Genomic DNA, 26,269 nt, shown 5'->3' on the forward strand with positions numbered 1-26,269 from the left:
ATCTTGAGTATTTGTGATCATCTCAAGTTATAATCGCCAGCAAGTTCTTTCCTCACTCAAAAAGAACAGCCAATTTTTTTTTTTTCAACTGAGAAAAAGAGGAAATTCAAACTTGGTGCCCAGAGTTCATCCTCTTCTTTCTCTTTTACATTGGCAAACTTAGGAAACCTGCTACAAGTCAGTTATTGTATTCATTAAAAAAAAAAAAAGTCCCTTTTTTTATTATCAGCTCAAAAGGTATTTCTTGAGGGATTTTGGAGTAACAGGAAAGGGTTGGCAAGCCAGCAAAGCCACGAAGCCCGGGGTTTGCTGTTGCAGCCTGTTGGGCCCTGTGACTGCTCCCTGTACCCTGGGGAGTCGGGCGGAGGGGCATCGGAGGTCCCCAGCCCCGGCTCTCGACCCAGGTGCTGCTGCCTGCGTGGTTCTCCCTTCCTCTGTGTGGTCTCTCCTCTCAGACAGCCGTTTTTGGTTTCATTTTAATCTCATTCCTCCTGCTTTTCTGGTGATGGTCCCTGATTGCCTGTCTTGTCTGATAACTGACCTTCATGAATTATTTTCAGAGCCAAAAGCCAAATCAAACCAAACAACCAAAAGAAAACAAGCAAAACAAAACAAACAAAAAAATTCAAAGCCAAACCTGGTCTCAAACCAGTGTCTCTATTGCAGCCTGATCCCATCTAGAACCTCCCCTCCCGCCTCTCTCCCTGTCTCCACTGTGCCCCGGGGGCTCTCCTGGGCCGCCAGCCCCCCTTCCTGTCTTGTCTGCTGGGGTCTCCCGCAGCGGCCGCGCCTGCAACGGAGCCACCTCTGCCAGCCCCGGACCAGCGCAGACCGCTGCCGGCCAGACACTCCCCAGCCTCGTCTAACACCTTGTCTTTGTCCACCCGGCTCATCCTCTATTATTTTTATTTATTCATTTTTTAACCTTTTAATGTCTGCTGCATGTGTAAGTCCCTGCTTGGATCTCCTCTCTGCCGTAACTCCCCCACTCTTCCCTGCCCCAGCCCTCTCCTTAGAAGTCCTTTTCCAGGCCCAGCTCCAGGGCCCTGGTTCCCTGGCCCAGAGAACTTTTCACCTGCCTTTGCTCCTTGCTCCTCGGGGCCCCCACCCCTCCAAGGGGAGGTGGTGTCCCCCCACATCTCCCACCGAGCACGGATGTGCAAGCCCTCTAAAACCTCGCGAGCTTCTCTCCGGGAAGCATCTGGCAGCTCCGGGCACCCAGCTGTATCCCTCTGCACACTCCTAAATGGCCAGCCCCCACCCCGCCCCCACCTTGCAGCCCCTCGTTGAGCACTCCACTGTCTCGCTCCAGTCCTCCATTGACAAGCAGGCAACCAGCGCTGCCCAAACAGACCCCCTGGTTTCTCTGTGTCTGTCCGGTTGGGTCCACTGTCGAGTGTGTCTGTGTGTCTGTTCCCCTGTGCGTTTCGTTCTCAGTCTTGCATGAGTGTTCGACCCACGTTCACGCCTTTGATGAGACGGGGTGTCTGCCGCCCAGGCGCGTCCATCACCGGACCTCACGGTGCTCTCCCCTTGTCCTGTACCTTGTCCTGAGCCTGCCTCTCCAGCCCAAGCCGGGCATCTGTGCCCGCCTGCCTCCTCGCACACTCGGGCGGCTGCTGTCCGCCTCGCCGGCCCTCCGCACGCGGGGCCTGTCCGTTCTGAGCTCAGCCGCCTCCTGTGTGCGTGTCGCTCGCAGATGGGCCCTGAGGCCCATCCGTGCCCTGCTGCAGTCGCCCCTCCTCTGCCCGCACCCGCCCTGCCCCGAGCACGCCACCTGAGGTTCCTGGGATCAGCCCCTCGGCGAGGACGCCACGCTGCCCTCACGCTGTGTCGCTTTGCGTGCGCCACGCCGAGAGGCGGGAAGTGGGCTCTCATTAACCACCGGCTCCGTGTTTGTCCCTTACTTGTGTTTTAGAAAAGGATGAGGCTGCAATTGAGCGCTCTCAGTTCAATGCCACGTCAGTAGCTGATGTGGACAAGCGGGTGAAACGGCGGCTCCTCATGGGTAACACTTTTCTTCCACTTCCTTTGTTGTACTTGCACCTTTGTGCGCGCGCGTGTGTGTGTGTGTGTGTGTGTGCGTGGGTGTGTGTGTCAGCGTGTGGGGCGTCTGTGTGGGTGCTCGTACGTCAGGCCGTGAGTGTTGTACTGGCGCATGGACTGTGAGTGTGCGTGTGTGGGGGCTGTCTGTCCGTGCGGTGTGCCCATGCGTGTGTGGTCCTGCGTGCCACGTGTGAGTGTGAGTGTGGGGGGCTCTGCTCCAGATGTGAGCTCACTTTTCCCTTTTTAAAGTTTTTACCCTTCATCGAACACGTGTATTTCTCTGTGTGTTTGTCGCAAAGAACCCAGAGCCAGTGTCTAGGGGCCCCTGCGTGTAAGGAGACGTGGCTGTGAAGCCCTCTCCTCGCAGGAACGCCTGCGTTTGCAGTCAGGATCCCAGCATCAGCAAAGCAGCAGGAGCAAGGGTGTGAGTGTGGGACAGGGGCTCGGACAGCATGTCCTTATCCATCTCCTCGCCGGGAGGAGCCAGGTCCCGGGGGAGAAGCCACGTCTAGGTCCAGGGCGGTGGGCTCTGGGGGGCGTCTGGTCCACCCTGCTGGCTTTGCAGTTGGGAAACCTGGTGCCCAGAGAGGGGAGGACCAGTTAGGGTCACCTAGCACCCCCATGGTTGCTTCCTGGTGGCTCAGACGGTAAAGCGTCTGTCTACAGTGCGGGAGACCCGGGTTCGAGCCCTGGGTTGGGAAGATCCCCTGGAGAAGGAAATGGCAATCCACTCCAGGACTATTGCCTGGAAAATCCCATGGACAGAGGAACCTGGTAGACTACAGTCCATGGGGTCACAAAGAGTCAGACACAACTGAGCGACTTCATTTTCCCTTCTGGACCCAAGGCTCCCCAGACCCGTGAATGACCACAGCCCAACCCCACTGGGCTGGCAGTCTCAGCCCACTTTTCTCTGTTCTCCTTGGGCCCCCACTTGCCTTGGGGGGTCTCTGTGAGGCCAGCTGCACTCCAAGCAATGTCCGCCCCCCAGGCCCTGTGCATCCAGACTGTAAGGAGTCTTGCCTGGAAATACCTGGGGCCACTCAGGGCAGCCGATGCCAGGCAGGGGGAAGAAAAGGAGAAAATAACCGGTCTTCTGCCGAGCTCAGTCTGCAGACCAAAAGAGCCGTCTGTCTCCTCGTTTATTCTTCCCTCTGGCCCATCGGTGCCCGCTTCTGGGGCTGCTGCCCCCAGGTGGCACTAGGAACACAGCTGTCGGGTTACCTGGGGTGGTCGAGACCTCCTTTGTGGCACTCCAGTTAGGTCACAGCAGCCTTGGGAACTGTGGAGTCAGGCGGTACACTGCCCAAGTCTCAGAGGAGGAAACTGAGGCTCAGGCTAGAAGCCTGCTCTCTGCAGGTTCTCTGTGTGGGGCTGTCTTGTTGACCAGGGCCATCTGGGTGGCCTGGGACGAGCTGGAAGGGGTGGGCTTAGAGGTTCCAGCAGCTAGGCCTGTCCACTCCCACCTGTGCGAAGCGGGGAGTCAGTGCTATGGAAATGACAAGATGCTCGGTGCTCAGAAAAGAGGAGGTGGCAGGAACCTGCAAGCTGCTGGTGCTCAGAGGCCCAAGAGGGCCTGGGCCCCGAGGCCTCACTTGCAGGACAGGGGGCACTGCTGCCCAAGGCTAGAGCACCCAGGAGCTGGGCTCCCAGGTGCCAGGCCCCCCTTCCCAGCAAGAGGATGGTGGTGGAAGAGGGCTGAGCTGAGTCAGCATCAGGCAGGTGGGTGGAGAAAAGGCCCCCGTCCGTGCTCTTGTCTGGAGAGTTGGTAGAGAGAGTGGCCCAGAGCCCGGTTCCGAGGTGGGGCTGGGAGGTGAGGAGGAGGGAGCCCTGAGGACACAGGCGCCCAGGCCTGGGGCGCAGGTCAGGGGACCCCTCGCCAGGCACAGGGGGTGGGGGGGTGGGTAAGATGCATGCTGATTGGCTGCCCCTGCACACCCCCTGGTGGTAGAAGTTCCCCCCCAATGCCCTTAGAACCTGTCTGGCCCCCCAGACAGGAGACCGTCCCCCACCCTGCCCCTCTGCCACAGGGGGACAAGGGCCCACAGCCAAGACTGCATGCCCAGAACTAGGTAATTATCCTCAGAAGCACCCGAGAAAGGCACCGTCTCCAGTACATCCTTCCTCTAGAGCTCACAGTTCTTTCCCCTCGGAGGGCAGCCTAGGGTGGTACAGACCGAGGAGCCTGTCGGACTACAAGCCCACCTAGAAGAGCCCAATGAGGCCTGGCTGCTCCCAGGCTGGATGAAAAGAGGAAAGGAACGGCCTAAAGTGAGGGCGGTGACCGTCCCCACCGTGCCCTGCTGGTCCGAGCATGCCTGGGGCACGGGGTGCAGAGCCCGGCCCCCGCATGGAGCGTGGAGCGTGGAGCCTGCAGCCGGCGGTCCTGCTTGAGCCCCGTTTTAGGTCCTGGTGCAGGGAGGTGTGTGGAGGAGGCAGGGGAGAAGGAGCTGGCTTTCTTGTTCAGGAGCCGATGAGACTCGGAGGAGTTCCATTGCAAGGGCAGACCCTCGGCCGCTCTTGACGGCTGCACTGGCCAGCATGGCCCCACAGGAGGGCAGAGACAAGGGGCTGTTGTGAGAGAAGACGGGGCCGGAATGCCCCCTCATGGTCTGCTGTGAGCAGGACCCACTGCAGCCCTGGTACCCGGCTCCCTCAGAGCCGGGCACGTGTGCTGCGGTCTCCTGCTGGCTGAGATGGCCTGGCGGGTGTCTTCCAGCCCTGAGGTGTGATTATCGCCTATGTGGCCAGAGTTTGTGTTTAGGGTGGGTCAGACAGGACTGGGAGAGGGGGCTCCCTTGCCCCTCCAGAGGTGAGTGGGTTCAGGGCCGCTCCTGGCAGCCCCGAGGGGCTCCGTGGCGCAGGCCCGGCCTCGCCACCCCCAGCAGTGACCACACGTCAGCAGCAGGCCCAGGGTGAAGCCCCTTCCGTGTCTCAGGGAGGGTAAGCGCCCACAGCCCACCTCCTCACTGCAGGCGGCCCGCCCCGATTCGCCTTCCCCAGGTGGAGATGGACCATTCAGGTTTTGTACGCATCCTTAGGCTCTTTGGCTCAGAGTTATTTCAGACATACTTTGTGCCCAGACTGCAGGGGTCACAAGCCCCTTGGCCGTCTGCGAGTTGTTGAACTAGCCGTCTTGCCTCTGAACGCCGAGAGCCGGGAATACTGGGACAGACGCAGAACCGGAGAGGACACAAAACGTCGGAGCTGAAACCCCGGCACTTTCCCCCGTTTCAGCCTCTCGGCTCCTCTCTAGGAACCTGCTGCTCCTTGCTTCCCCTTGGGCTGGCATTTTGGGCACAGGATTCCCAAGTTTTGAAACCCGAACCCATGAGTGGACCGAGATCCAGCAGCACCTTTCTATCGTCCCAGGGCTGGCTGCAGTCCCCAGGGACTCCTCGGAAGGGCAGCGGGCTGGGGTTGCTCAGAGCCACATGGCCCTGCTCCACCCTTGGGGCCTCAGGCATCCCCAACAGTTGCTTTTGATGGCTACCCCCAGTCCCTGAGCCCAGGCTAAGCACAGGCAGAGTTACTCTGAAAGAGGCCTCAAGGATGTAACCAATTTTAGATTCCCATTAAAGTCAGTTAAAATGTTTGGATGGTGGGGGGATAAATTTCTGTTATCTGGCCGACTAACTTGTGAGAAACGTCTGAGTCCCAGCTCAGTTTACCACAGGCCGCTGGGACCCTGCTTACCGCTAGACTCACGGGACCCTGGGAGTCAGACTTGTCAGCTCCAGGGCTTGAGTCAGTGCCTTTCCCATAAGTGTGCCGGGAGCAGACACCGGATTTGTTTCCATTGCTGCTGTTCAGAAGTTGCCACAGTCTTAGTGGCTTCAGTTGTGTCCGACTCTGTGCGACCCCATAGACGGCAGCCCACCAGGCCCCGCCGTCCCTGGGATTCTCCAGGCAAGAGTACTGGAGTGGGGTGCCATTTCCTCCTCCAATGCATGAAAGTGAAAAGTGAAAGTGAAGGCGCTCAGTCATGTCCGACTGTTAGCGACCCCATGGGCTGCAGCCTACCAGGCTCCTCTGTCCATGGGATTTTCCAGGCAAGAGTACTGGAGTGGGGTGCCATTGCCTTCTCCCCTTAGTGGCTTCAGGCAACACCAAAGCATTGTCTCCTGGGGGTCAGCAAGGGCCACTTTCCCTCCGGACGTTCTAGGAACGGATCCATGTCTTTGCCTTTCCTGGCTTCCAGAGGCCACCTGTGTTCGTTCGTGGAGGCCACTTCCTCCATCTGCAGAGCCCGCATCCCCGTACCCCTCTGAGCCTGCTTGCATCGCCACGCCTCTCTCTCTGGCCTCCCGCTTCCACCTCTAAGGACCCTTGTGACCACACTGGGGCCCGTCCAGATAAGCCGGGGCAACCTCCCATCTTGAGCTCCTTAATTCAATCACACCTGCAAAGTCTTCCTGCCACATGGGGTTATGGGGAACTAAGATACGGCCCTTTTAGGGGCTGCGGTTCTGCTGACTAGAGACAGTCCAAACTGGGGCTGGGCAGACCCTTCCAGCTCATCGGTCAGCTGCGAGCTCTAGTGACGCAGAGCCTACTGCTGCGCTATCCCTGGATTTGCCCCGGGACCCCCAGTCTCCCCGCACAGCACAGGGGCTGGACGCGTGGGAGCCACGGATGGGGCCCCAAGCCCTGCCCCCGCACCCCCTTCAGGGGGGCTTCCGGTGGGCCCTGCAGTCTCCCCAGCGATGAGCACCCCCAGCCCCCCACCAGGGCGATCGGCACACAGAGAGCCCACGCCCTCTGCTTCCCGGTCAGCCCTGTGAGTCCCCCCACAGCCCAGCGAGGCAGCTGTCCCCACTCTGCAGATGAAGAAGTCAAGCCCTGGGTGGGGAGGAGACCCAGCCCGGGCCACGCGCTCAGTGAGCAGTAGTCCGGGTCAAGGGTCCAGGCCCGTGGACTCTCCCAGGTCCAGGGCCCTCAGTTGGGAGCAGAGCAGGCCGGAGGCTCGGGGTGAAGCTCAGATGTGTAGGCCTGGCAGCCAGTCGGGTGGACTCGCCCTTCCTGAAGGCACATTCACAGCCTGCCCTCTGAAGGGCCCCCGAGAGCCCGGGAAAGCAGAAGCGCCAGTATTTGAGGCCCAGGGACCACAACATAGCTGACCTTTAGCCCCGACTTCCTTGGGGTCCTGCCCTGTCTGCAGCCTCGCCTCCTGGGCACCTTGAGAGTTGGCGCTAAAGTAATTCCCATTTTACTGGTGAGAAAACTGAGGCTCAGAAAGGTACCTCCCCATGTACCCCCCATGGCTGGCAGCCACCCATCTCCCTGCCCCTCTGTGCCTCTGGGCAGGGCACCCAGGTTCCCCTTCCACTGACAGGGCTGGACGTTCCCCGGCTGGGCTCAGGAGACCCCAAGGATGGGCTGGGCCGGGCCGTTTGTGCCGGGGTCCGGCACGCACACAGGGCGGCAATCAGTAAGGGGAGCTATTGACAGAGCCCCAGGAGGGGACAGAGGGCTGGAGACCCGGAAGGCCAAGGGCAGCCCAGGCAGGATGCAGCAATGGCGGGAACAGCGGCTGGTGTTGGGGCACAGACCAAACCCTGTGCTGTCCCCAGCCTCCTATAACCACACACATGACCCCCCCAAGAGGTCACATCTCTCGACGCTCACATGCCTTCTCCCCAGCCTCCCAGCTCCTCTGTCTCCTCGGGTCACCCACCTGCCACCTCCTTTCTGCAGCCACCATCTCTAGGGTCCCTGGGTCCTTTCACTAACCTGCACCCCAGATCCCCTGCTCCCCCCTGAATCCCAGACCCACACATTCTTTCACCTCCATGTGCCCCTCAGGCCCTGCACACGCAGCCTGTCCCAGGCTCCCTGCGTCCGCGGGCCGTGCTGCCTGCCACTCCATTCCCGGGGACATCCTGTGCACTTCTATCAGGCAGAGGCTTGTCCAGACCTCACTGGACCCTCCCCGCCACCCTCGTCCCCACAGCTTGCCCTTCTTCCACCAGCACCTGTTTACTCACAAGTCTGGTAGGGAGCCCCCAATGGGGCACAGGTCTGATAGCCTCTGGGGACACCACTTCTCAGGGCTTTGATCAGAGCCGGAGCCCAGGAGAAGCTAGTTGGCTTGGAGCAGGGATGAAGGCTTCCTGGAAGAGGTGCCTAGGGAGGAGCAGGACCTCACTGCCCACTCTTTCATGCAGGCAGCTGTCTGGCCCGGAGAGAAAGTGCGGGACCCAGAGCCTGGATGAGCCTGGCTGTAGGAAGGGGCTCGGGTAGACCCGAGATGAGGGAGGTGGGTGACACAAGGCAGGTCCCCAGGTCAGGCTCAGCAGGGAGTGGGGAGCAGCTGGAGGGAGATGGAGGGTGGAACCCAAGGGCCAGGCAGGCACCCTCCTCCAGCCAGGGCTGAGCCCTGGGCCCTGAACCTGTGTTCACCCCTGTCCCTGAGCTGATGCCCAGTGCAGCCTGCCACTGGTCAGCAGGGGTCCCAGGCGAGGCTCTGAGCCCCTGCCCTCAGCTTAGGCACACACACGTCCACAGTCTCGCTCACACACGCGTACACACACACCAGGGCTAGTGGAAGGGGGCGGGACGTGACGACTTAGCTACGTCACGAAATCAAACGAGACAGGGAGCGGGGTGCCCGACAGGGCCGGTCAGAAGAGGCGGCAAGGGCACTGCTGGCCCCGGGCGGGGAAACTGAGGCTGGGGTCAGCCCATGGCCCCCTACGAGCCGGGCAGAACCAGAGTGCCTGGCGCCTGGGCCCCCGGCACTCTGGGCACCAAGTCTGGCTGGAGGGGCAGCAGGGCTCCAAGGGACGGTCACCAACCTGTGACCTTCCTGGGGCTGCTTCCGCTCGCCAAGCCCCATGCACCTTCTGTACGGGGGGTATATGGCCGTGAGCCCTCCCTCCTGAGGGTGGGCCTCGAGCGAGAGGCCGCATGCAGGCCCCCCGTGCCTGCCCTCCGCGGCCTCCACTTACAGAGGAAAGGCAGGAACCACAGGACAGGGAGGGGCTTGCTGCCATGGCGAGCCCTGCTGCCCAGTTTAGCACAAAACCTCAGTGTCCTTCTGGGCCTTTCGAGATCCCGCAAACCAGACGAAGACACCTCCCCAGGTCTGCCCACCTCACTCCTGGCCGGCCCTCCCCTGCCCTTAGCGCCCCGGCACAGGCTGCCACAGACCACAGGGTGCCATCCTTGAGTCCAGGAGATTCTGCCCTCTGAGCCCTGGTGAGAAACCCCTACCCACCGGGCAGGCCCGTGGGAAGGGAGTTGCCCCTGGAATCACAAACCCACCTGGTGCCTCCGGGGAGACAGTCCTACCAACAGAAACCTCCCCCATGGCGAGCCGCCCCATGCAGGCCTGCAGTCCTGGCCTCCACCATTGCTTGCTTCCTAGCTGCCCTGACCCCCCTTCCCCCACGACTCCCACACTTGGCCGTCACCATCACACCAGCCTGTGCCCTGGGGACCAGCTCCCCGCAGAGGCCCAGGTGCTCTGGGGCAGCTGCACCCAGCACCCCGGCCTAGGGGGGCCCCATGAGGAAGGTCAGCCTCACTGTGGTGCTTGGCAAGGGGCCCAAGTGCTCACGACGGGCCTCAGGGTGACCAGGGGGATCAGGGGGCCGGCACACAGAGTGACCAGGCAGCAAGGGAGACCGGCAGCTGTGTCAGGGCCTTGCCCAGGAGCGTGGCTGTTACCCCAAAGTGTTTGGAGCCAAGGAGGGCTCAGGAATCAACTGAGGGAGAGGGTTCTGGGGCAGGGAGTCCACGGCGGGCTCCAGGGGACCCCAGGGGCAGAAAGGCAGGTGGGCCAGCCCTGACAGGCTGGACACATCTCAGTGGGGGTTTTGGGCTGCTCCCGCCAATGGGGTGAGGCCTTCAAGGGGCAGGGCAGACCTGGGGCTGGCAGCGTCTCTGTAGGTCACTGGGCCAAACCTGGCTCACCTGCTCAGAGCCTCTCGGGATGTCAAGGGACTTGCCCAAGCCCGCAGGACCAGCATCGGGAGTGGTGTTTTCTGCCCCTATATACCTCCTGTTTCAGCCACTACACTGGGGCTGAGACCGTCCTTCAGGCTGGACTTGGCCCCAGACCTAGGGTAGTGCACCCAGGCAGCGCCAACTCAAGAGGCCATACCGCTGTCCATTCGTGTCAAACCCTGGCCGGGCTGCGGGGCAGGTCCAGCCGAGCAGCCGCCTTGGCTGCCCCGTGTCTGTCCCCTCTGTGTCCTGGGCTTGTCACAGGGCTTGGCTTGAAGCAGGGCTCCCCAGGGAAAGACTAAACACGGCCCTTTTAACCCATCTGGGTTTTCCTGCCTGCTGGAGAGGGTTGTTCACCCCCAAGTCCCTTCCCACTTCAGTCCCCCGACCCCAGGCTCAGCCTCCCCCTGGCCCAGTGGCCAACCCAACTCTGTGGGGTGAGAGTTCTCCCCACTCTCTTGGCGAGTACGCCAGGCACTGGGGCCACCGGCTGTGCTGTGTGACCCGGGCCCCCCGCCCCCGGGCCCTGCCCTCAGAAGGGCCCACGGTTGGCTGAGTGCTCGGCTGTCTTGAAATTCTTAACGATTTTTGATCAAGGGCCTTTCATTTTTATTTCACCCCAGGTCCCACAAATCATGTGCCTAATCCTGCCTAGAAAAGGTACCCACCTTCTCTGAGCCTCAGTTCCTCCACCTGCAAAAGGCCCCCCCGCTCCTGGAGCTCTGTGAGGCCTTGGAGGTTGGAGGACGAGATGGTGCGATGCCAGCTGCATGGGGCAACACCCCAGGAGGGGCCCTTCGAGGTGGAGAGGAGAGGCTTTTAGAAAGACCCAGTGGCTGTCTTGGAGAGGCGAGTGCAGGGAGAGAGCAGAGGGCTCAAGGGTCCAACGGGAAGTCTCAAGACTCTGGGATGGCGCTCTGGGGTTTGGGGTTTGGCTTTGCCCCCTGCACCTAGGCTCCAGCCTCCCTTGGCTGTGTGTGCTCCTGGGTGAGATGTAACCACAGGGCAGGCGCCCTCAGATGCGAGCTCCTTCTGGCCCCTGGGAGCCAGTGGGAGGTGGGTGAGAGCCAGAGGAGACGGCCTGTGCTGCTGGCCCAGAGCCGCTCCCTGGGCCAGAGAGCCTGCTGCCGCTGTTTGCCCTTTGCAGCTGGGGTGACCCTGTAGTCACGGGGGAAGACAGGGCCGTCTGGTTTCTGCATCTGAGGCAGCAGTGGCCTGGCGGCAGGCTGAGTGGCCCCTGGTCTTGGGGCGTAGAGAGGTGAGGCTGTCCTTCGAGGTGCTTGGAGACAGGGGGCCTGAGGGTGACCCAGGCCAGGAGCCCCCCTTGGAGCACCCAGTAGCCTCTGCTTGGAAACCCCCCGGGAATGAAGCTCTCAGTCCCACTCAGGCCAGCCTGTCAGTCCCCGACCCCCACCGTATCGCCCAAAGAACTGGCTGTGCCTTGCTGTCAGCTTTTCCGTATGTCTCCCGCTCAGCAGTGTGCATGAACCTCAGGACACTGGGCGGGCACAGCAGAAATGGGCAGGGGCAGGTCCCTGCGTGGGCAGGCTGATGGCTGGCCGCTCGGGTCGCTCACCCCTCCCTGTCCAGCACAAGGCCCGGCAGAGAAGCCTGGCTCTTAGCATTACCACGTGAGCCCCAAGGTACTGGCTGCCCCAAGTGGGGCAGTGGTCTAGAGGAGAGGGACCACTGAGGGGTCTATTTCTCAGGGTCGCAGCCCCCAGTGCCCACGGCACATCCCACCTCCACCACCATGGAGCGGCCCAGGCATCCTCCCACTGACACCGCGTGAGGCCTCCCAGCTGCCCCACTCCCTGCTCCCGGTGCTCCTGCCGCCTCTCCCAGGCCTGGGCCTTAGCCACCCACACCCAGAAAACAGGCTGTCTATGCCCTCTCCAGAGAGGGGTTCTGAAGGCAAGAAAGGCACTGGGGGCGGGGGTACCTGGGCTCTGGGTTTGAGAGCAGGAAGCGGGATTTTCCCTCTGTAACCTCAGGAGAGGAAACTAACATTTGTTAAGTGGCTACTGCAGGCTGGGCCCCAGGCTGGGTGCTGTTGAGGGTGGGGTTTCTTTGACCCCAACTTGGACCTGGGGACAGAAGGCTCCCATCCCTTGCCAGGCGTGGGTGCTGGGATGGAGGCCCAAAGGCTGGCCTACCTGGGTCACTTAGCGAATAACAGAGTCAGAGGTGCCCCCTGGCCGCCCTGCATCCCCTGGCCCCAGGAGGCAGGTGGGTGGGGAGACGGGAGGGCCCAGGCAAGTGTACGCGGCGCAGAGCTTGGCCCCTGCTAACGTTGAGGTCAGCCTGCGTGAGCAAAGCGGGGTGGGGGGTGAGGGCCTCCTTTCTGCATCTGGGCCTCGGGAGGCTCCTTGTGAGCTGGCCTTGAACTGTGAGCAGACAGGAGGCCTCCAAGGCAGCGGGCAGCACACTCCACAGCAAGGAGGTGGACGCCGCACCCAGCCAGCTGGGGGCCGGGCTGTGTGAAGACAACGCCGAAAGGCTCGGGAGGGTCAGAGCCGGGAGACCAGCCTTTCAGTAATCGGCACAGCTCGTTCTCTCACGGTGTAGACTTTAGCCTTAAGGAGCAGGTCTAGTGGCCCCCAGCAGGGCACAGCCCCTGAGTTCAGGGTGTTCAGGATGACCCCCACTGTCGCCGCCCTGCAGAATCACACACACACACAGAGAAAGCTGGGTTTCCTCCTCTCCCTGCTCCGCCCCCAAAAGGTGAAGTTCACAGGAAAGGCATTAGCAGCAGGGATTCCTGTACGCAGTCATCCCCAGACTCCTCCTGCAGAGAGCCGACGGCCACTTGCAGGAATGCAGGCACCACGGAAGGACAGACAGAATAAACCGGTTGGGAGGAACTTCAGGGAAGAGGCCACTGGGGCCAGGCCCCCGGGGGAACCACAGTAGGCAGGCAGGGGATTCCCGGTTATATGAGCAGATGCCCTCAGCACTTCACTTCCTAGCCGCACAGAGAAGAGGGACACCCCCTCAGGCACAGTTCCCACAAGACCAAAGGGTGCCAGATGCCCAGGAAGAAACATGGACTGAAAGGCCCAGGGTCCCGGGAACTAGGCCCCTCCGTGTGCCCCAGTGACCGGGGCGTGCCAGCCCCTTCCCCGGGCCTGGGGAGGCTCACTCTCACCGCACGACAGGCTCAGTGACCTCCGTGATGCCCCCAGCCACTCCAGCCCCTTTGAATTTGCAAAAGAAAAAAGAAAAAAATCACTAGACTAGCTTCAAGTGGACAAAAACCAGACACCTCGGGCTTATCGCTCAGTGAGAACAGATGTTGGGCTGAGAGCCTCATCAAGGTGATGGGTGGTGTGTGGGCCCTGGGAACCTCCCCTTGCATCTCCACGGCCAAGGCCCCAAACTGCTCCACGGCTGAGACGAGCTTGGGAACCCCAGTAACCGCCAGTCTGGATTTGGAGTCTGAATCCAGGCAAGGCAAGGGTTTTTAGGAGTCTGTCCCTGGGCGGTTAACTCCCAGCCAGACCCATCACTGCTCTGGCCCCCGCTAGAGGTATTGACCCTGTGGGCTCAGCCTCCTGCAGTTTGCAAAGCTTGCCCATCTGCCGTCATCTCAGGCAGGGGTGGTGTCATTCTCCCATTTGACAGATGGGTAGCCTGAGGTTCAGAGAGTCCCCCACGGCTAGAATTAGAACTCAGGTCTCCGGTCTCAGGAGACCTCCCCACCCACGGGTGGGGAAAGGCAGGGGGCTTCTATCCCAGGAGACTGAGACCCTGTCTTCCTGCCTCCCTCCTCAGAGACGTGTGCGGTGAACAACGGAGGCTGCGACCGGACGTGTAAGGACACAGCCACCGGCGTGCGCTGCAGCTGCCCCGTGGGGTTCACGCTGCAGCCGGACGGGAAGACGTGCAAAGGTGAGCGCGGGCCGGCCCCCTCGCCAGCCCGGGGCGGGGCAGGCGGTGCAGGCGCGTGCGGCCGCAGCAGTAAGGGTCAGAGAGGCTAAGAAGAGGGAGTCGGGCCCGGGGCTCCACAGTGGGGCTCAGGGGCCCCTGGTTCCACTGAATATCGACAGGCTTAAGTGGGGCTCTGATGTCAAAGGACGTGGCTGCACCCCGGGTTGAACAAGCGGGGTGCCTTTACTTGGGGCTTCCCGGGCCGGCAGAAGTTCCTTACGGCCTCCCGGGAGCCAGGCGGCCACTCACCTTAGCCGGGCGAGTCTTGCAGGGCTGGGGGGCAGCGGGCCACAGGGCTCAGACCAGGACAGGGCGGTCTTCTTGTCAGCGCTAGACAAAAAAAGGACACTGTGCACCCGCCTCCCCGGAGGAGGGAAGGTCGGGGGCGGGGGTCTCAACTGAAGGACCAAGGATGAAAAAAAATCAGAAACGGGTTGGGAGGATCAGGAATGGGCTGGTCTGCTGGCTGCTGGAAGCCAGAGAAGAGTGAGCTTTCTCTGACTCACCCTGCCAGGAAGTGGGCAGGCCTGGAGGCCAGCGTGGAAGGGGAGAGGAACTTGAACGTCCAAAACCCAGTGGGTGAAAACATTGACAGCAGAGGCTTAGGGTGACTTTAAGGAGTCCGAGATGGGCTTTTTTGAAGCCTGTAAAAATAGACAGGGTATGATTTCCCCTCCCCAGCCACTTTGCCGGGAAGAACCTAGTGATTATTGACAGAAATAACAGTTCTTGCACCTATTTATTTGAAAATAAAGCCCTTCTGTAGCCCCCGCTCAGCCCACTTAGAGTGAGATGTGCTCCCAGTGGGCGGGTGGGCAGGCCAGGCTATCTGAGGCCTTGCACATGGGCTTGGTGCCAGGAGGCCTGGCCCAGGTCCACTGTCCAGACCTGGCCATCCTCACTGCCCAGCAGCGTCACAGCAGGCCTGGCCAGTTGCCCTTGGAGCCTGGACAGAAGGTGGTAGAATCGGGCTACTCCACACCCCTGCAAGGCCCAGCGCCAACCCAGGACCTGAGGGTGGGGCAGGCTCAGTCCTGACACAAGGCCAGGAGCTCGCCGCTGGGAGCCGACCTGTCTGGACCGGACAGGAGCCTCAGCAGTCACGTGGCCCCGGAGGAGCACTCAGGGGGTGCTGAGTGCTGCCCCCTGCCCATCCACGGCAGGCCGTGGGGCATCCGTTCTCCCCACCTTGAGGCTAGGGTAGGGGCGTCCACACAGGGGAGGGGAGCTGTGCACACAGCCCCAGGCCCACCGGTCTGAGCCCCTGACCATGTTTCCTGTGATTCCTCTTAAAACAACTGGGCCCTTTCACCAGAGCTGCCCCTTCGCCTTCAGCCAGACCTCCTCACTCCCGCTGCCCTGGAGTCGGAAGGCCTCTTGTTCACTCAGGCCCCAGGTTTTCTGGGCTCCTCCCGTGTGCAGGTGCAGGGCAGACCGTGAATGAAGCAGAGATTCCTTGTGCCCAGGGATCTTCTACTGAGTAAAGAAGACAGAGTTTAACGTTTAAAGATCGCCAAGATAAGCATGTATCACAGACCCCTTGGTGCTGGGTAGAGAAGTCCCGCGTGGCAGGAGAGCGAGGCTGGGCCTGGCCTGGACCGGTGGTGGGGAGGGAAGGGGCCGGAGGAGGAGGCTCTAATCCTGGCCCCATGACTGCTGTGCAGAGGCCAGGGGTTCTAGGACCCAAAGCAGCCAGTGCACCCAGATCTGGGGGAAGGGGTTGGCCCTTCATCCTGAGATGCTACTGGGCAGGAGCAGCGTGGGCCAGGCTTTTGTTCTGAGATGGTCCCTGCCGCGTTGGGGACGGGGGTGCCTGGCTGTGCCCCCTGGGTGGGATGGACGGAGGGGGACAGGCACAGTCATCCGACCATGTGTTCCTGCAGCTCACCCCTCCCCTTCCCCCACATACACTGATGCTCAAACAGTGGGGGAGGCAGTGAATGTGTCACCTGGTGGCCAGGACCCCACCCTTTCCTCCACCCTCTGACTCTTCAGTCATTCACTCATCCATTCATTCATTCGTCCAGAGCCTCGTCCTGGGCAACGCTTCTGCACAGGCCTCCTGATGGGCCCCTGGGCCGCACTTGAGAGCCCGATCTGCCAACTCTCCTCTCCCAAGGGGAGGTCCCGAGACAAGAGAGCAGTGAACTGGAGAGATTGTTCCGGGGAGGGGGGCGCTGTCCAGGCAGGAGCCAGGGGCACAGAGAAGAGGACGGCCTGGCAGCCAGGCCAGGCAGCTGAAGGGAGGCCACGAACCTCTGCGGCCAGACAGGGGGCCTCCGGCCGCTGGCGGGTGGGGCTGGGTGGCCCACAGGGAGCAGGAGGGGAGTCTTCGAGGGGCGGGAGGTGGAGGGGGGCAGAGGCGCGTCAGAATGAAGGACATTGCCCCCTCACTGTATCCGGGGCTAGAGCTGGGGACGAGTGCTCCCCCAGTATGACCCCCAAGCAACCCGCTGTACCAGCTGGGGCCTCCAGCAGACACACCTCCCACCGCCTGGCTGGCTGTCATGACAGCCCCTTATGACAGCTGACAGGCCCAGGTGGGTACCAGGGTGGGATTAGAGTCATTCCTAAGGAGGCAGGTCCTCTCTGCACATTCAATCACAGTGAATGATGCTGAGAGGTGCCTGCTAGCAGCCCAGTTTGCAGATGGGGAACCTGAGGCCCAGAGAGGTACCTTTCCCTGCCCAGGGTCACAGAGCCAAGAGGTGCCTCCGGTCTCCTGCCAGAGGCTCCTAGGCAGAACCTCCCCAGTTGTCCTGTGACCGCCCCCGCCAGGAGAGGGGCGGCGGAGGCTGAGCCTCTGTCCTGGAGAGGCTCTTACTTTGAGCTTGACACCTGCTTCCTCTGGAGGCTGCAGGGCCAGAGAGCCACACTGGAGGGGCCTGTCTTTGGAGTCAGCTGGGGCTGGGCTCACGACCCGTAACCTCCCCACTGTGAAGTGGGGACTCTGGCCCTGGCTTGTTTTGACCGTCACACGGTGACTTTTTTGCCTGAAAACGCTTGGCCTGCTCACCAGCACGAAGTGGTACCTGGTAGGCGCCGCGACCTCCAGAGGGTCCTGCTGCTTCCTCCCTGGCGTCGGCCCCTCCTTAGGCAGCTTTGTTCCTGAAACATGGGTTCAGGTTAGGGGTGCTCGGGAGGGGTCCGCCAGGGTGCCGCCACCGCTCGTGAAGTGCCAAGGGAAGAAACAGCTCAAACCACAGGCAGACGTGGGGACGGAGAAGGGCGAGGAACCAGGCTGGGAAGGGAGCAGCCCATGGACGCCCGCAACACCTGGGGCCAGTTGCCTCCCAGCCTCGGTCCCCTGTCTGTAAAGCCGGAGCAGTAAGCCTACTTTTTAAAGAGCTGATTGGGCCAGCACCCTGGGGATGCGATTTCATTTTGTCCTCACGCTGTCCTTCCAAGTAGGGGCACTTCTGATCCTTGTTCTCACAGACGGGGAGCTGAGGACCAGGGGTCCGCAGCTTGGCCAGAGTCATGGCTCTCAGGCAGTATCCATCTGCTCCAGGCCCGCTACCTCCGGGAATGGAGGGGCGTGGGGGGCGTCACTGACCCTGCTGTCTGGCTGGGCACAGCAGACATGAGTTCCCTGCCCCCTCCTGCACACACATGCCAGGCTCACCAAGTCCCCAGGGGGAGGGGGTCTCCCCTCCGCCCACGCTCCCGCAGCTGTGAGCCAGGCCCCCTTCCTGGGCCCAGCTGAGGACCCGAAGCAGCCCCCCAGGTGGGCAGCGGGCCAGTTAGGGAAGGGCGGCTCTGGGCCTCGGTCCTGCCTGCCCCTGGGGGCCCCAGCCCACTCTCCTCGCCTCCCCTGCCCCCCCCAACCCGGCTCCGCAGACATCAACGAGTGCCTGGTCAACAACGGAGGCTGTGACCACTTCTGCCGGAACACCGTGGGCAGCTTCGAGTGCGGCTGTCGGAAGGGCTACAAGCTGCTGACCGACGAGCGGACTTGCCAAGGTGAGCCGTCCTCATCCCCGTGGGGTTCCCCTCCCCTCTCAGGCCACCTCAGCCCCCAGGAGGGGACGCAGCCTGGGCTGGGGCTTGTCCGCCATCTGGGCTGGGCCTGGGGGGCTGGTCATAATTTTTCTGCCCTGAGTGAGGGCTCCTTTGTGACCCTAGGGGCCCTCAGAAGCCGTCAAAGCCTCCAGTCCAAGCCCTCCCTGATAGGGATGGCGGCTGAGGCTCGGGGAGGGGTCAGCCCCTATGCAGGTGGTTCAGTGAGTAGGTAGCAGGGCTCAGCGCCTCGGCCTGACCCCGGTCCCCGAGCACCCAGGCCACTTTCAGTGGATTTAGAGGCAGGATGATGCCACCTGGTGGAAGGTGTCACAAATGGCAGGCGCTCCCCACCAGGCCTTCCTTGAGGTCCCCCGGGGCATCTGCTAGGATCTGGGGTAACAGGAAGAGAGATTTGGGCAGAGGTCAAGGATCACAGCCCAGGTGAGAGCCCCGAGGATGGGCAGGGGAGACAGGAGTGAAGTGCTTAGAGGATGACGTCTTCCTCCCAGAGGAGCCAGGGAGGTCAGCCCATCCAGGAAGTGGCACTGGGGCTGGGGGAGCCTGAAGGACCACAGGGAGCCCATCGAGAAGGAGATGGCTCCGGGAAGGGTGCAGACGGAGGCACAGGGTGCACTTGGCAGCATCGGCCGTGGACCTGAGGCTCCCGCTCTCAGTGCCGCTCAAACGGGGCCCTGAGGGGCCCGGGATGTGCGCCCCCAGCCCCCCAAGGGCCCCAAGAGAGGCGAGACCAGAGGCTGGTGAGGGCAGGTCCAGGCCAGCCCTGCCTGGGGCTGCTCACATGACCTGAGCCCATCACCTGCCCTCCCGGGGCTCGGCCTTCGCATCCCCGGCCAGGCAGCCTGGCCCCAATTTCCTCTCGGGCCACGAGAGGAAGCCCAGCATCTGTCCAGGCCCGAGCAAGGCTCCCGGGCACCCTGCTTCTCTGTGCTTGGCTGTGTTCTCAGGAGGGCTGAGGAAGCGGCCTCGATTGCATCCCTGCTGCTCCATGAGAGGGGCCGCAGTGGGCCATGCCAGGACCACTTGGGGCTCCGGCCAAGTCTCCTCCACCCTCATCCGGAGCCATCTCTCCACAGCCTGAGCTCTGGCCCCAGCCATGCTCCAGCACAACCCCTGGGTCCCCAGCTCTAGCGGGGAGGGGTCTAGGCCTCTCTGCTTGGCTACTTGGCACTCAGGGCCCCTGGGAAGGGCACCTCAGCCCCACTGAGCCCCACACAATCCCTGGGGATTGGGTGCTGCCACCACCCCCCCAGCCTTTGCCTGGAGTGCCCTTCCCACACAGGCACCAGGGGATCTTCTCAGTACCCCACCTTTGCCCAGAGTGCTCTTCCCACACAGGCACCAGGGGATCTTCCCAGATCCCCACAGCCAGGGAGGAACCTCATCTTCCCTTGAGCGCCCACAGTGACCCGTTCCTTGTACTTGTGTTATTACAAACACACGTGTGTCATGAGGACATCTGGGGTCACGTGAGCAGCATGTTCAGAGGAGGGGCAGGTCAGCGCCTGCCTTGCCCTCTGGCCCCCGTCACCTGTCCCACGGGGGCCGTCTCCCTCAGAACTGTGGCCAGGACAGACTTGCCTCCTGTGAACCCGAGGTTCATGTCCTCCCAAGAACAGGCCCTCTGTGACCCTCCCTCTTTCCCTTTTTACCCCGGCTGCCAGGGGCTCAGAATCAAGCCTCACCTCCTATCAAGGCTACTCTGTTACTCTTCACAGGTGGCATCTTCCCCACCAGCACCCCCTTTCTACCTGTGCCGTTTTCCCCAGTTTCTCTAGAAGCGCCTTGGGGTGACAGTTCAGCTTCTCCCTCGGGCAGACCTGTTGGCTCCCTGCTGGCGTGGATTAAATACCTACCCTAATCACACCGGCATGTGAGCTGATAGAGTGGCAAGGATTCAGAACAATCCCTTCTACTCAGAATATTCCTACCCTGCCCACCTCCAGAAAAGAGAGTGAGGTGGCTTCTAACCCAGGACCGTGAGGTTCGTGGGGACAAAATGGAAAATCGGGCTGGGACGAGAGGTCTGAGGTTTGCCGCGAGTCGGCTCTGCGCTGAGCCCGGAGCCCCGGGACTGCTGGGCACGGATGTCCCTCTGAGTGACGAGGCCGTGCCTCCCGCCGTGCCCTGACGCTGTGCCCGGACCTTTCTCCCTGTGGCCCCACAGACATCGACGAGTGCTCCTTCGAGCGGACCTGCGACCACACCTGCATCAACTCCCCGGGCAGCTTCCAGTGTCTCTGCCACCGCGGCTACACGCTCTACGGGACCACCCACTGCGGAGGTCTGCAGCTCGCCCGCCAGGGCCACCTCCCCCCCGAGGCACGCGCCCGGCCGCACGGCCCCCCACACCACACCCCGCACCCCGACCTGGACTCCTGACGGGCCTGGGAGGGCCTGGTGGGCAGAGGGGCTCAGCCAAGGGCGAGGCGGGAGGGTGGGAGGCGGGGGGTGCTGGCCTGGAAACAGCAGCCTCTGGGGAACCCCACTCAGGAAGGGAGGACAGCGGGACAGAGCACCGCACAGTCGGTTCACTCCAGTGGAGGGGCTGACAGCAGAGAGGGGCAGGTCAATGGGGGATTCCAAAGGAGAAGTACTGGAGTCAGGATGACGGGAGACTGGCCAGAGGGGTCGGCATGTGCAAAGGCCCTGAGGCAGAGGGAGCGCAGAGAGACCAAGGGGTAGCTAGTGGGGCCAGAGCCCCATGAGGGAAGGGTTAATGCATGGTACAGAGAGGACCCAGGGCTTCTTGAGCCCCCGGAGGCCTTGAGGCTTTATTCTCAGCACAGGGAGAAGCCACTGGAGGGTCAAGGCAGGGATGTGACCTGTAAGTTCAAGTTCATATAAGGAGAGCCCTCCCGCCTCCCTGTGTTTAGGAGAGTGGAAGCCAGAGCACCCGTGGGGACACAGCTCCGGACGTGGGAGTGAGAGCCCCAGGGGCTCGAGCAGGCTAGGGAGGGAGGTGGAGAGATGGAGGGTTCCAGACATACGGGTGTAGGGGCATGAAGGTGGGGGAGTCCAGCACAGCCCCACGTCCCATGTCTCCTCCTGTCCTGTGACCTGGGGTAGCCGCGCTTCCCCGCGGGGGGGCAGCCATGGTGGTCTGGTGGGCTCAGGCACAGCTGGTGCTGCGGGGAGCTGCAGAGTTTTCTGGAGGGACTCCCAAAAGCCTGCCACCAGCTTCCACACACAGGGCTTTGGCTCGAAGGCAGGGCCTCAGGGAGACTTCCTGGGGCCCCGGGGCCCTGTGCTGGAGGGGAAACGGGCTGGGAAGGGCACATCCAAAGTCCTGCACTGGGATGAGGCCTCAGGACCCCGGGGCCGGTGCTGGGTGCTCCCGGCCCCTCCAAACCTGCCCGCAGCTCTGTTTGGTGCCACCTCTCTGCCCCACCCCGAGTCTGGGCTCAGCTGCCCAAGTTTGGCAAACCACTGAGGTTCCTAGGGGAGGATGTGCGTTGGTGTCTGTGGGAGCCCTGTGTGTGTGTACACACATGTGTAAGCTCACTTGTGTGTCATATGCCATGAGTGTGTGTGCGAGCTCACATATGTGTCACGTGCCCTGTGTGTGTCTCTGTGTGTGTGCATGTATGTGCAATCTCATGTGTGTGCCATGTGCCCTGTGTGTGTTTCTGTGTGTGTGTGTCCATGCTTGTGCAAGCTCACGTGTGTCACATGCCCCATGTGTGTCTCTGTGTGTGCACGTGTGTATGTGCGATCTCATGTGTGTGCCATGAGCCCTGTGTGTGTGTTTCTCTGTGTCTGTGTGTGCATGCGTGTGTGTGCAAGCTCACGTGTGTCACGTGCCCTGTGTGTGTCTTTGTGTGCACGTGTGTATGTGCAATCTCACGTGTGTGCCATGCACCCTGTGTGTATGTTTCTGTGTGTGTGTCTGTGTGTGCATGTGTGTGTGTGTGAGCTCACGTGTGTCACATGCCCTATGTGTGTGTGTCTGTGTGTGTGTGTGCACACATGTGCAAGCTCACGTGTGTGTCACGCACAGCCGCCTGTCTGCATCCAGTGAGAGCCTCAGGCAAGGGTCAGGGTCAGGAGATTCTCGGCCCCCCGCCCTGGTGGGTCCTGCCCTGCCGGCCCCGAGGGTGCCCGTCCAGCCCCCTCCTGCCCTTACGCCTGCCTGTGCCTCCAGATGTGGACGAGTGCAGCATGAACAACGGCAGCTGCGACCAGGGCTGTGTCAACACCAAGGGCAGCTACGAATGCGTCTGCCCCCCGGGGAGGCGCCTGCACTGGAACCGCAAGGACTGCGTGGGTGAGTGCCTGGGGGGGGACGTGCTCCTGGGCGGGTGCTCCTGGGCCGGTGCTCTGCTGCTCGCGGGCGGCTGATGGGACAGAGGCTGGAGGAAGGAGAGGGGTGCGCTGGGGAGGGCAGACTGGGTGTCAGCCCGGGGCACAGAAACGGAGGCCCGGGGGTCAGCGTGTGCTGACGCAAGAGGAGTGAGTCAGCACGCAGACGGAGCGCCATTTGGAGGCCTCAGCTGCACCCCCTGCCTTGTCCTGCCGAGGAAGCTGGTGGCGGGGAGGGGGTTACCCGGGGTGCAGCAGCACCGGAGCCTGGACTGGGGAGCACCTGGGTCTTTGCAAGCCAGTACTTGCTCAGGGCCGCCGGCCCCGCGGTTTCTGGCGAGGAGGGCCTCCTGGAGAGCGGGGGCTTCGTGCCCCCTCTGCGGGTGGGCTCTGGGGCCCGGGCCCCTCCAGGCTGAGTGCTAGGCAGGGCCCCACCTCACAGGTTCCATAAACACATACAGACTACTTGCTGCGTGCTGTGCCTCTCCTGGGAGCTGGCCCTGTCCTGGGCGCTGAGCCTGTCCTGGGTGCTGGGCCTCTCCTGGGAGCTGGCCCTGTCCTGAGCGCTGGACCTGACCTGGGTGCTGGGGTTATGTCCCCTACACAGCTTTGGGGCCTTGTCCTGCCATGCTCTCACATCCCCTGGGCCACCAGAGTTAAGCCTTTGATTTTATTTTTCATCAGTGAGTCCTGTATTTATCTGGCTGTGCTGAGTGAGGGTTGCAGCGTGGGAGATCTTCAGTCTTCACTGTGGCACGCAGTGCCACATCCTCTTAGTTGTGGCATGTGGGATCCAGTTCCCTGACCAGTTCCCTCCCCTGCACTGGGAGCCCGGAGTCTTAACCACTGGACCACCAGGGAAGTCCCAAGTTAAGCCTTTTAAATCTAAGTCAGCGGTCGTCCGTCTCAGCTCAGAGCCCTCCAGTGAGTCCTCTTCACACAGAAGCAAAGCCAGGCTCCTAGAGCAGCCCAGAGGCTGCTCCGCCCGCCACGCCCCCACTCACTCTCCACCCTCACCGTCGCCCCCACCGCCACGCTGGCCTCCCTGACCTCGAAGGTCCAGTGCCCCCGTGCACGGGCTCTTCTCTCGGCCTGGAGGACTCTACTCCTTGCAAGCGTCTGCTGAGTGGGGCGGGGCGGGCGGGACTTCCTGACCACAAACCAGAGCAGAGCAGCAGCCCCGACTCTGTGCCCCTCCCAACACCACCCTTGCTTTTTTTCTCCCGTGGCACTTCACACCAGCCAGACGTCCTGTGTTCATCACAGGGCCTGCTGGGTGCTGTCAGTCAGTCCTCGCTGGACATGCTCTGCACACGCAGGCAGGTATTTTTGCTTGTCTTGTCCACGCTGTCTTCCCAGCACCTGGAACAGAGCCTGACAGCCGTGGGGACTCAGTACATGTTGAGCAGATGCGTGACAGTGTCCAAGAATGGATGCCACCCCTCAGTACCCGAAGCCAAGCAGCTGAACTTATTGCTCACTTCAGGAAGAACTGCCCTGCTGTCCAGGCAGGGTCTTGCTGAGCAAAGCAAACTCTCTGATTTTGTCTAGAGTCTAGGGGAAGAGCTTTCACGGGGTTGTGTTGATCAGAGGCAATATTAGGGGGTGTCAGTCTGAGGAGCACACCTTTGTGGGGTCTGGGGGTGGAGCCTGGGCTGACACTAGCCTTAGAAGCCTGACCACTCAGTGAACTGACCAAGAGTTGGCTGACTTTGGTTGTCATCAATTGATGGGCTTTCCAAGGCATGTCCACTGATAATGAGGGTCGTGTGAGGGCCGGTATTTACCGGTGACCAGAGCTATCAGGTACAGGCTTTCTCTAGGGATATGAGGACATTTCTTTTTTCTTTTTAATTCTCAGTCTCCATTTTGGTCATCTCTCAGTCAGAGCTGCAGGAGGGGCCACCAGGGTTTGTCCAGTAGACCTGGAGTGAGGAGACAGATGGTGTGACGGCAGGCATTGCTAGAAGGTCCTGGAAGTTCCTCTAGAACTGTGGTTTAAGAGTTCCCAGGGTGGACCGGGAAAACCGGTCCCCTCAGCTCCCACACCCATCGTGCACAGGTCGCTCTTTCCTGGAGCCTCCATGTTGACTGTCCATCTCACCTCTGCTGCAAATCCAGCTTCAGAATGACAGTCACAGACTCCCCTGGTTGCCCAGAAGAAGATTCCAGGTGGTATTATTACCACAACTACCCCCCGTGCCATGCCCCAGGCTAGACTATTCGCCGCAGCCCCCAAAGTGAGGGGCACGCTTTTGATGACCACGGGAGCCGTCCAGTCCCGAGGAGTGGGGCCCAGAGCCTCCGCAGTCTGCTTCACCAGGTTATATCATTACGTCTCTCGGAAGGTGTTCTACCCTCGGAGGCTTGGCAAGGAGGCATCATTTGCCGAGGCTCCTAGGGAGTCATTTGTTGTTACAGCCCAGAGTCCCGCAGGGCAGTGAGCTGAGGTGGCACCATGAGTCAGACTCCTGAATGGGACGTGCGGTCAGCCTCGTGAAGCTGTAGGCATGCTGCCTGTGAGCGGCGTTGTGACACATAGTCAGGTACATTGTGAGACAGCCGAGTAGACCTCTCCCGGTCCAGGGGCATTTTCCTTCTTTTTATGTATTGTCTACAAACAGGATCATACTTAATTAAGTTTGTGTAGCGTACTTTGTGGCTCCCCTGGTAGCTCAGCTGGTTAAGAATCCGCCTGCAATGCAGGAGACCCCGGTTTGATTCCTGGGTCGGGAAGATCCCCTGGAGAAGGGATGGGTTACCTACTCCAGTATTCTTGGGCTTCCCTGGTGGCTCAGACAGTAAAGAATCAACCTGAAATGCAGGACACCTGGGTTCAATCCCTGGGTTGGGAAGATCCCCTGGAGGAGAGCATGGCAGCCTGCTCTAATATTCTTGCCTGGAGAATTCCCATGGACAGAGAAACCTGGTGGGCTACAGTCCATGGGGTTGCAAAGAGTCAGACACAACTGAGCGACTGAGCACAGCATACTTAACACCATTTTTCAATATTGGCTTCCCTAGCAATAGCTTGGGAGAACCAATTTAAAGAATCAGGCTGGTGGTTATCACTTAGTACAGCCTAGCTCTAGATGAGTTATAATTTGTAAGGGAAACATGACGGGAGAAGTCAGAACTGCACACCCTTAGATGCATAATGTGGGAAAACGTGACCAAAGGGATGAGGAACAAAGGAACGCAAAAGACTGTGTGGAAATCAGTGGGTGCAAACATTTAGGAGAATTCATTCCAGCAATCTTAAGCACAAGCCTCCACCCTGCGTAGCCATCGGCCAGTTCTAAGAATCTTGGTTAACAACCAGTTTCCGTGAACTGCTTTTGGAGATTCTCTGAAAAACCTCAGACCTCTAAATGTTTGCTTTACAGTAAGTTCTGAAAAATGTCGTTTTCATTTTTCAAGAAAATTAGAGGTAATAAAGACCATGAAGTTTATGAGTAATTCATGAATAACTTTCCCAGTGAAATGCATCTATATGTTCCTAAGTACGTTAGTTTAAATATCCCAAATAAGGAATTTGGGGATAATATTTTGATAATATTTCAATGCTATTTTTTTCAACAAGAGCCTGTTTCAGTTCATCCAGAAAGTAAATATACTGTTACTCGGGTGTATTTGTAGCCATGAAGTGCATCTGCAGATGCTCAGAGGGCCCCTGAGGGCGTGGTTCCAGCCTGCATCCCATCTTTACACTTTCCCCAGGATTCTGACGGTCACGGCCACACCATGACCTGGCCATGTCCTCTCCCCTGAAAGAGCCTCTCACCACACTGTCTCATTGCCACCACCAGTCTGTCCCTACAAGGAAGGAAGAGTGGTCTTAGGACGATGCTAGCAGACACCTGCGGGAGCTGGTCTGGTGGTCCCAGGGGTCGCCTGGCTCCACCTGGCTCATCCTTCATGGGTCTTAAAAGGTGATTGCTCGCCCTGCTCCATGACAGAGTAGGAGGCCAGACACAGTGTGTGGCGGAACCCGTGGTCCCCTTGGTCCTTGCCCGAGGAC

At 60.9% G+C, this 26,269-nt stretch overlaps 1 protein-coding gene across 2 annotated transcripts in view; it reads left to right on the forward strand.

Moving 5' to 3' along the window:
- Positions 1-26,269, forward strand: part of SCUBE1 (signal peptide, CUB domain and EGF like domain containing 1) — a 125,561-nt gene that overhangs the window by 78,080 nt on the left and 21,212 nt on the right. Inside the window, exons 7-11 of one of the 2 annotated variants that reach the window (XM_055566015.1) lie at positions 1,919-2,008; positions 13,771-13,887; positions 17,767-17,889; positions 20,114-20,230; positions 22,091-22,213. In XM_055566015.1, coding sequence (XP_055421990.1) covers positions 1,919-2,008; positions 13,771-13,887; positions 17,767-17,889; positions 20,114-20,230; positions 22,091-22,213 — 570 coding nt within the window. The remainder of the gene's footprint in view (positions 1-1,918; positions 2,009-13,770; positions 13,888-17,766; positions 17,890-20,113; positions 20,231-22,090; positions 22,214-26,269) is intronic. The other variant, XM_055566016.1, reaches the window with a different exon arrangement.

This window comes from Bubalus kerabau, chromosome 1, assembly GCF_029407905.1.
Source record: "Bubalus kerabau isolate K-KA32 ecotype Philippines breed swamp buffalo chromosome 1, PCC_UOA_SB_1v2, whole genome shotgun sequence".
Lineage (NCBI taxonomy): Eukaryota > Metazoa > Chordata > Mammalia > Artiodactyla > Bovidae > Bubalus > Bubalus kerabau.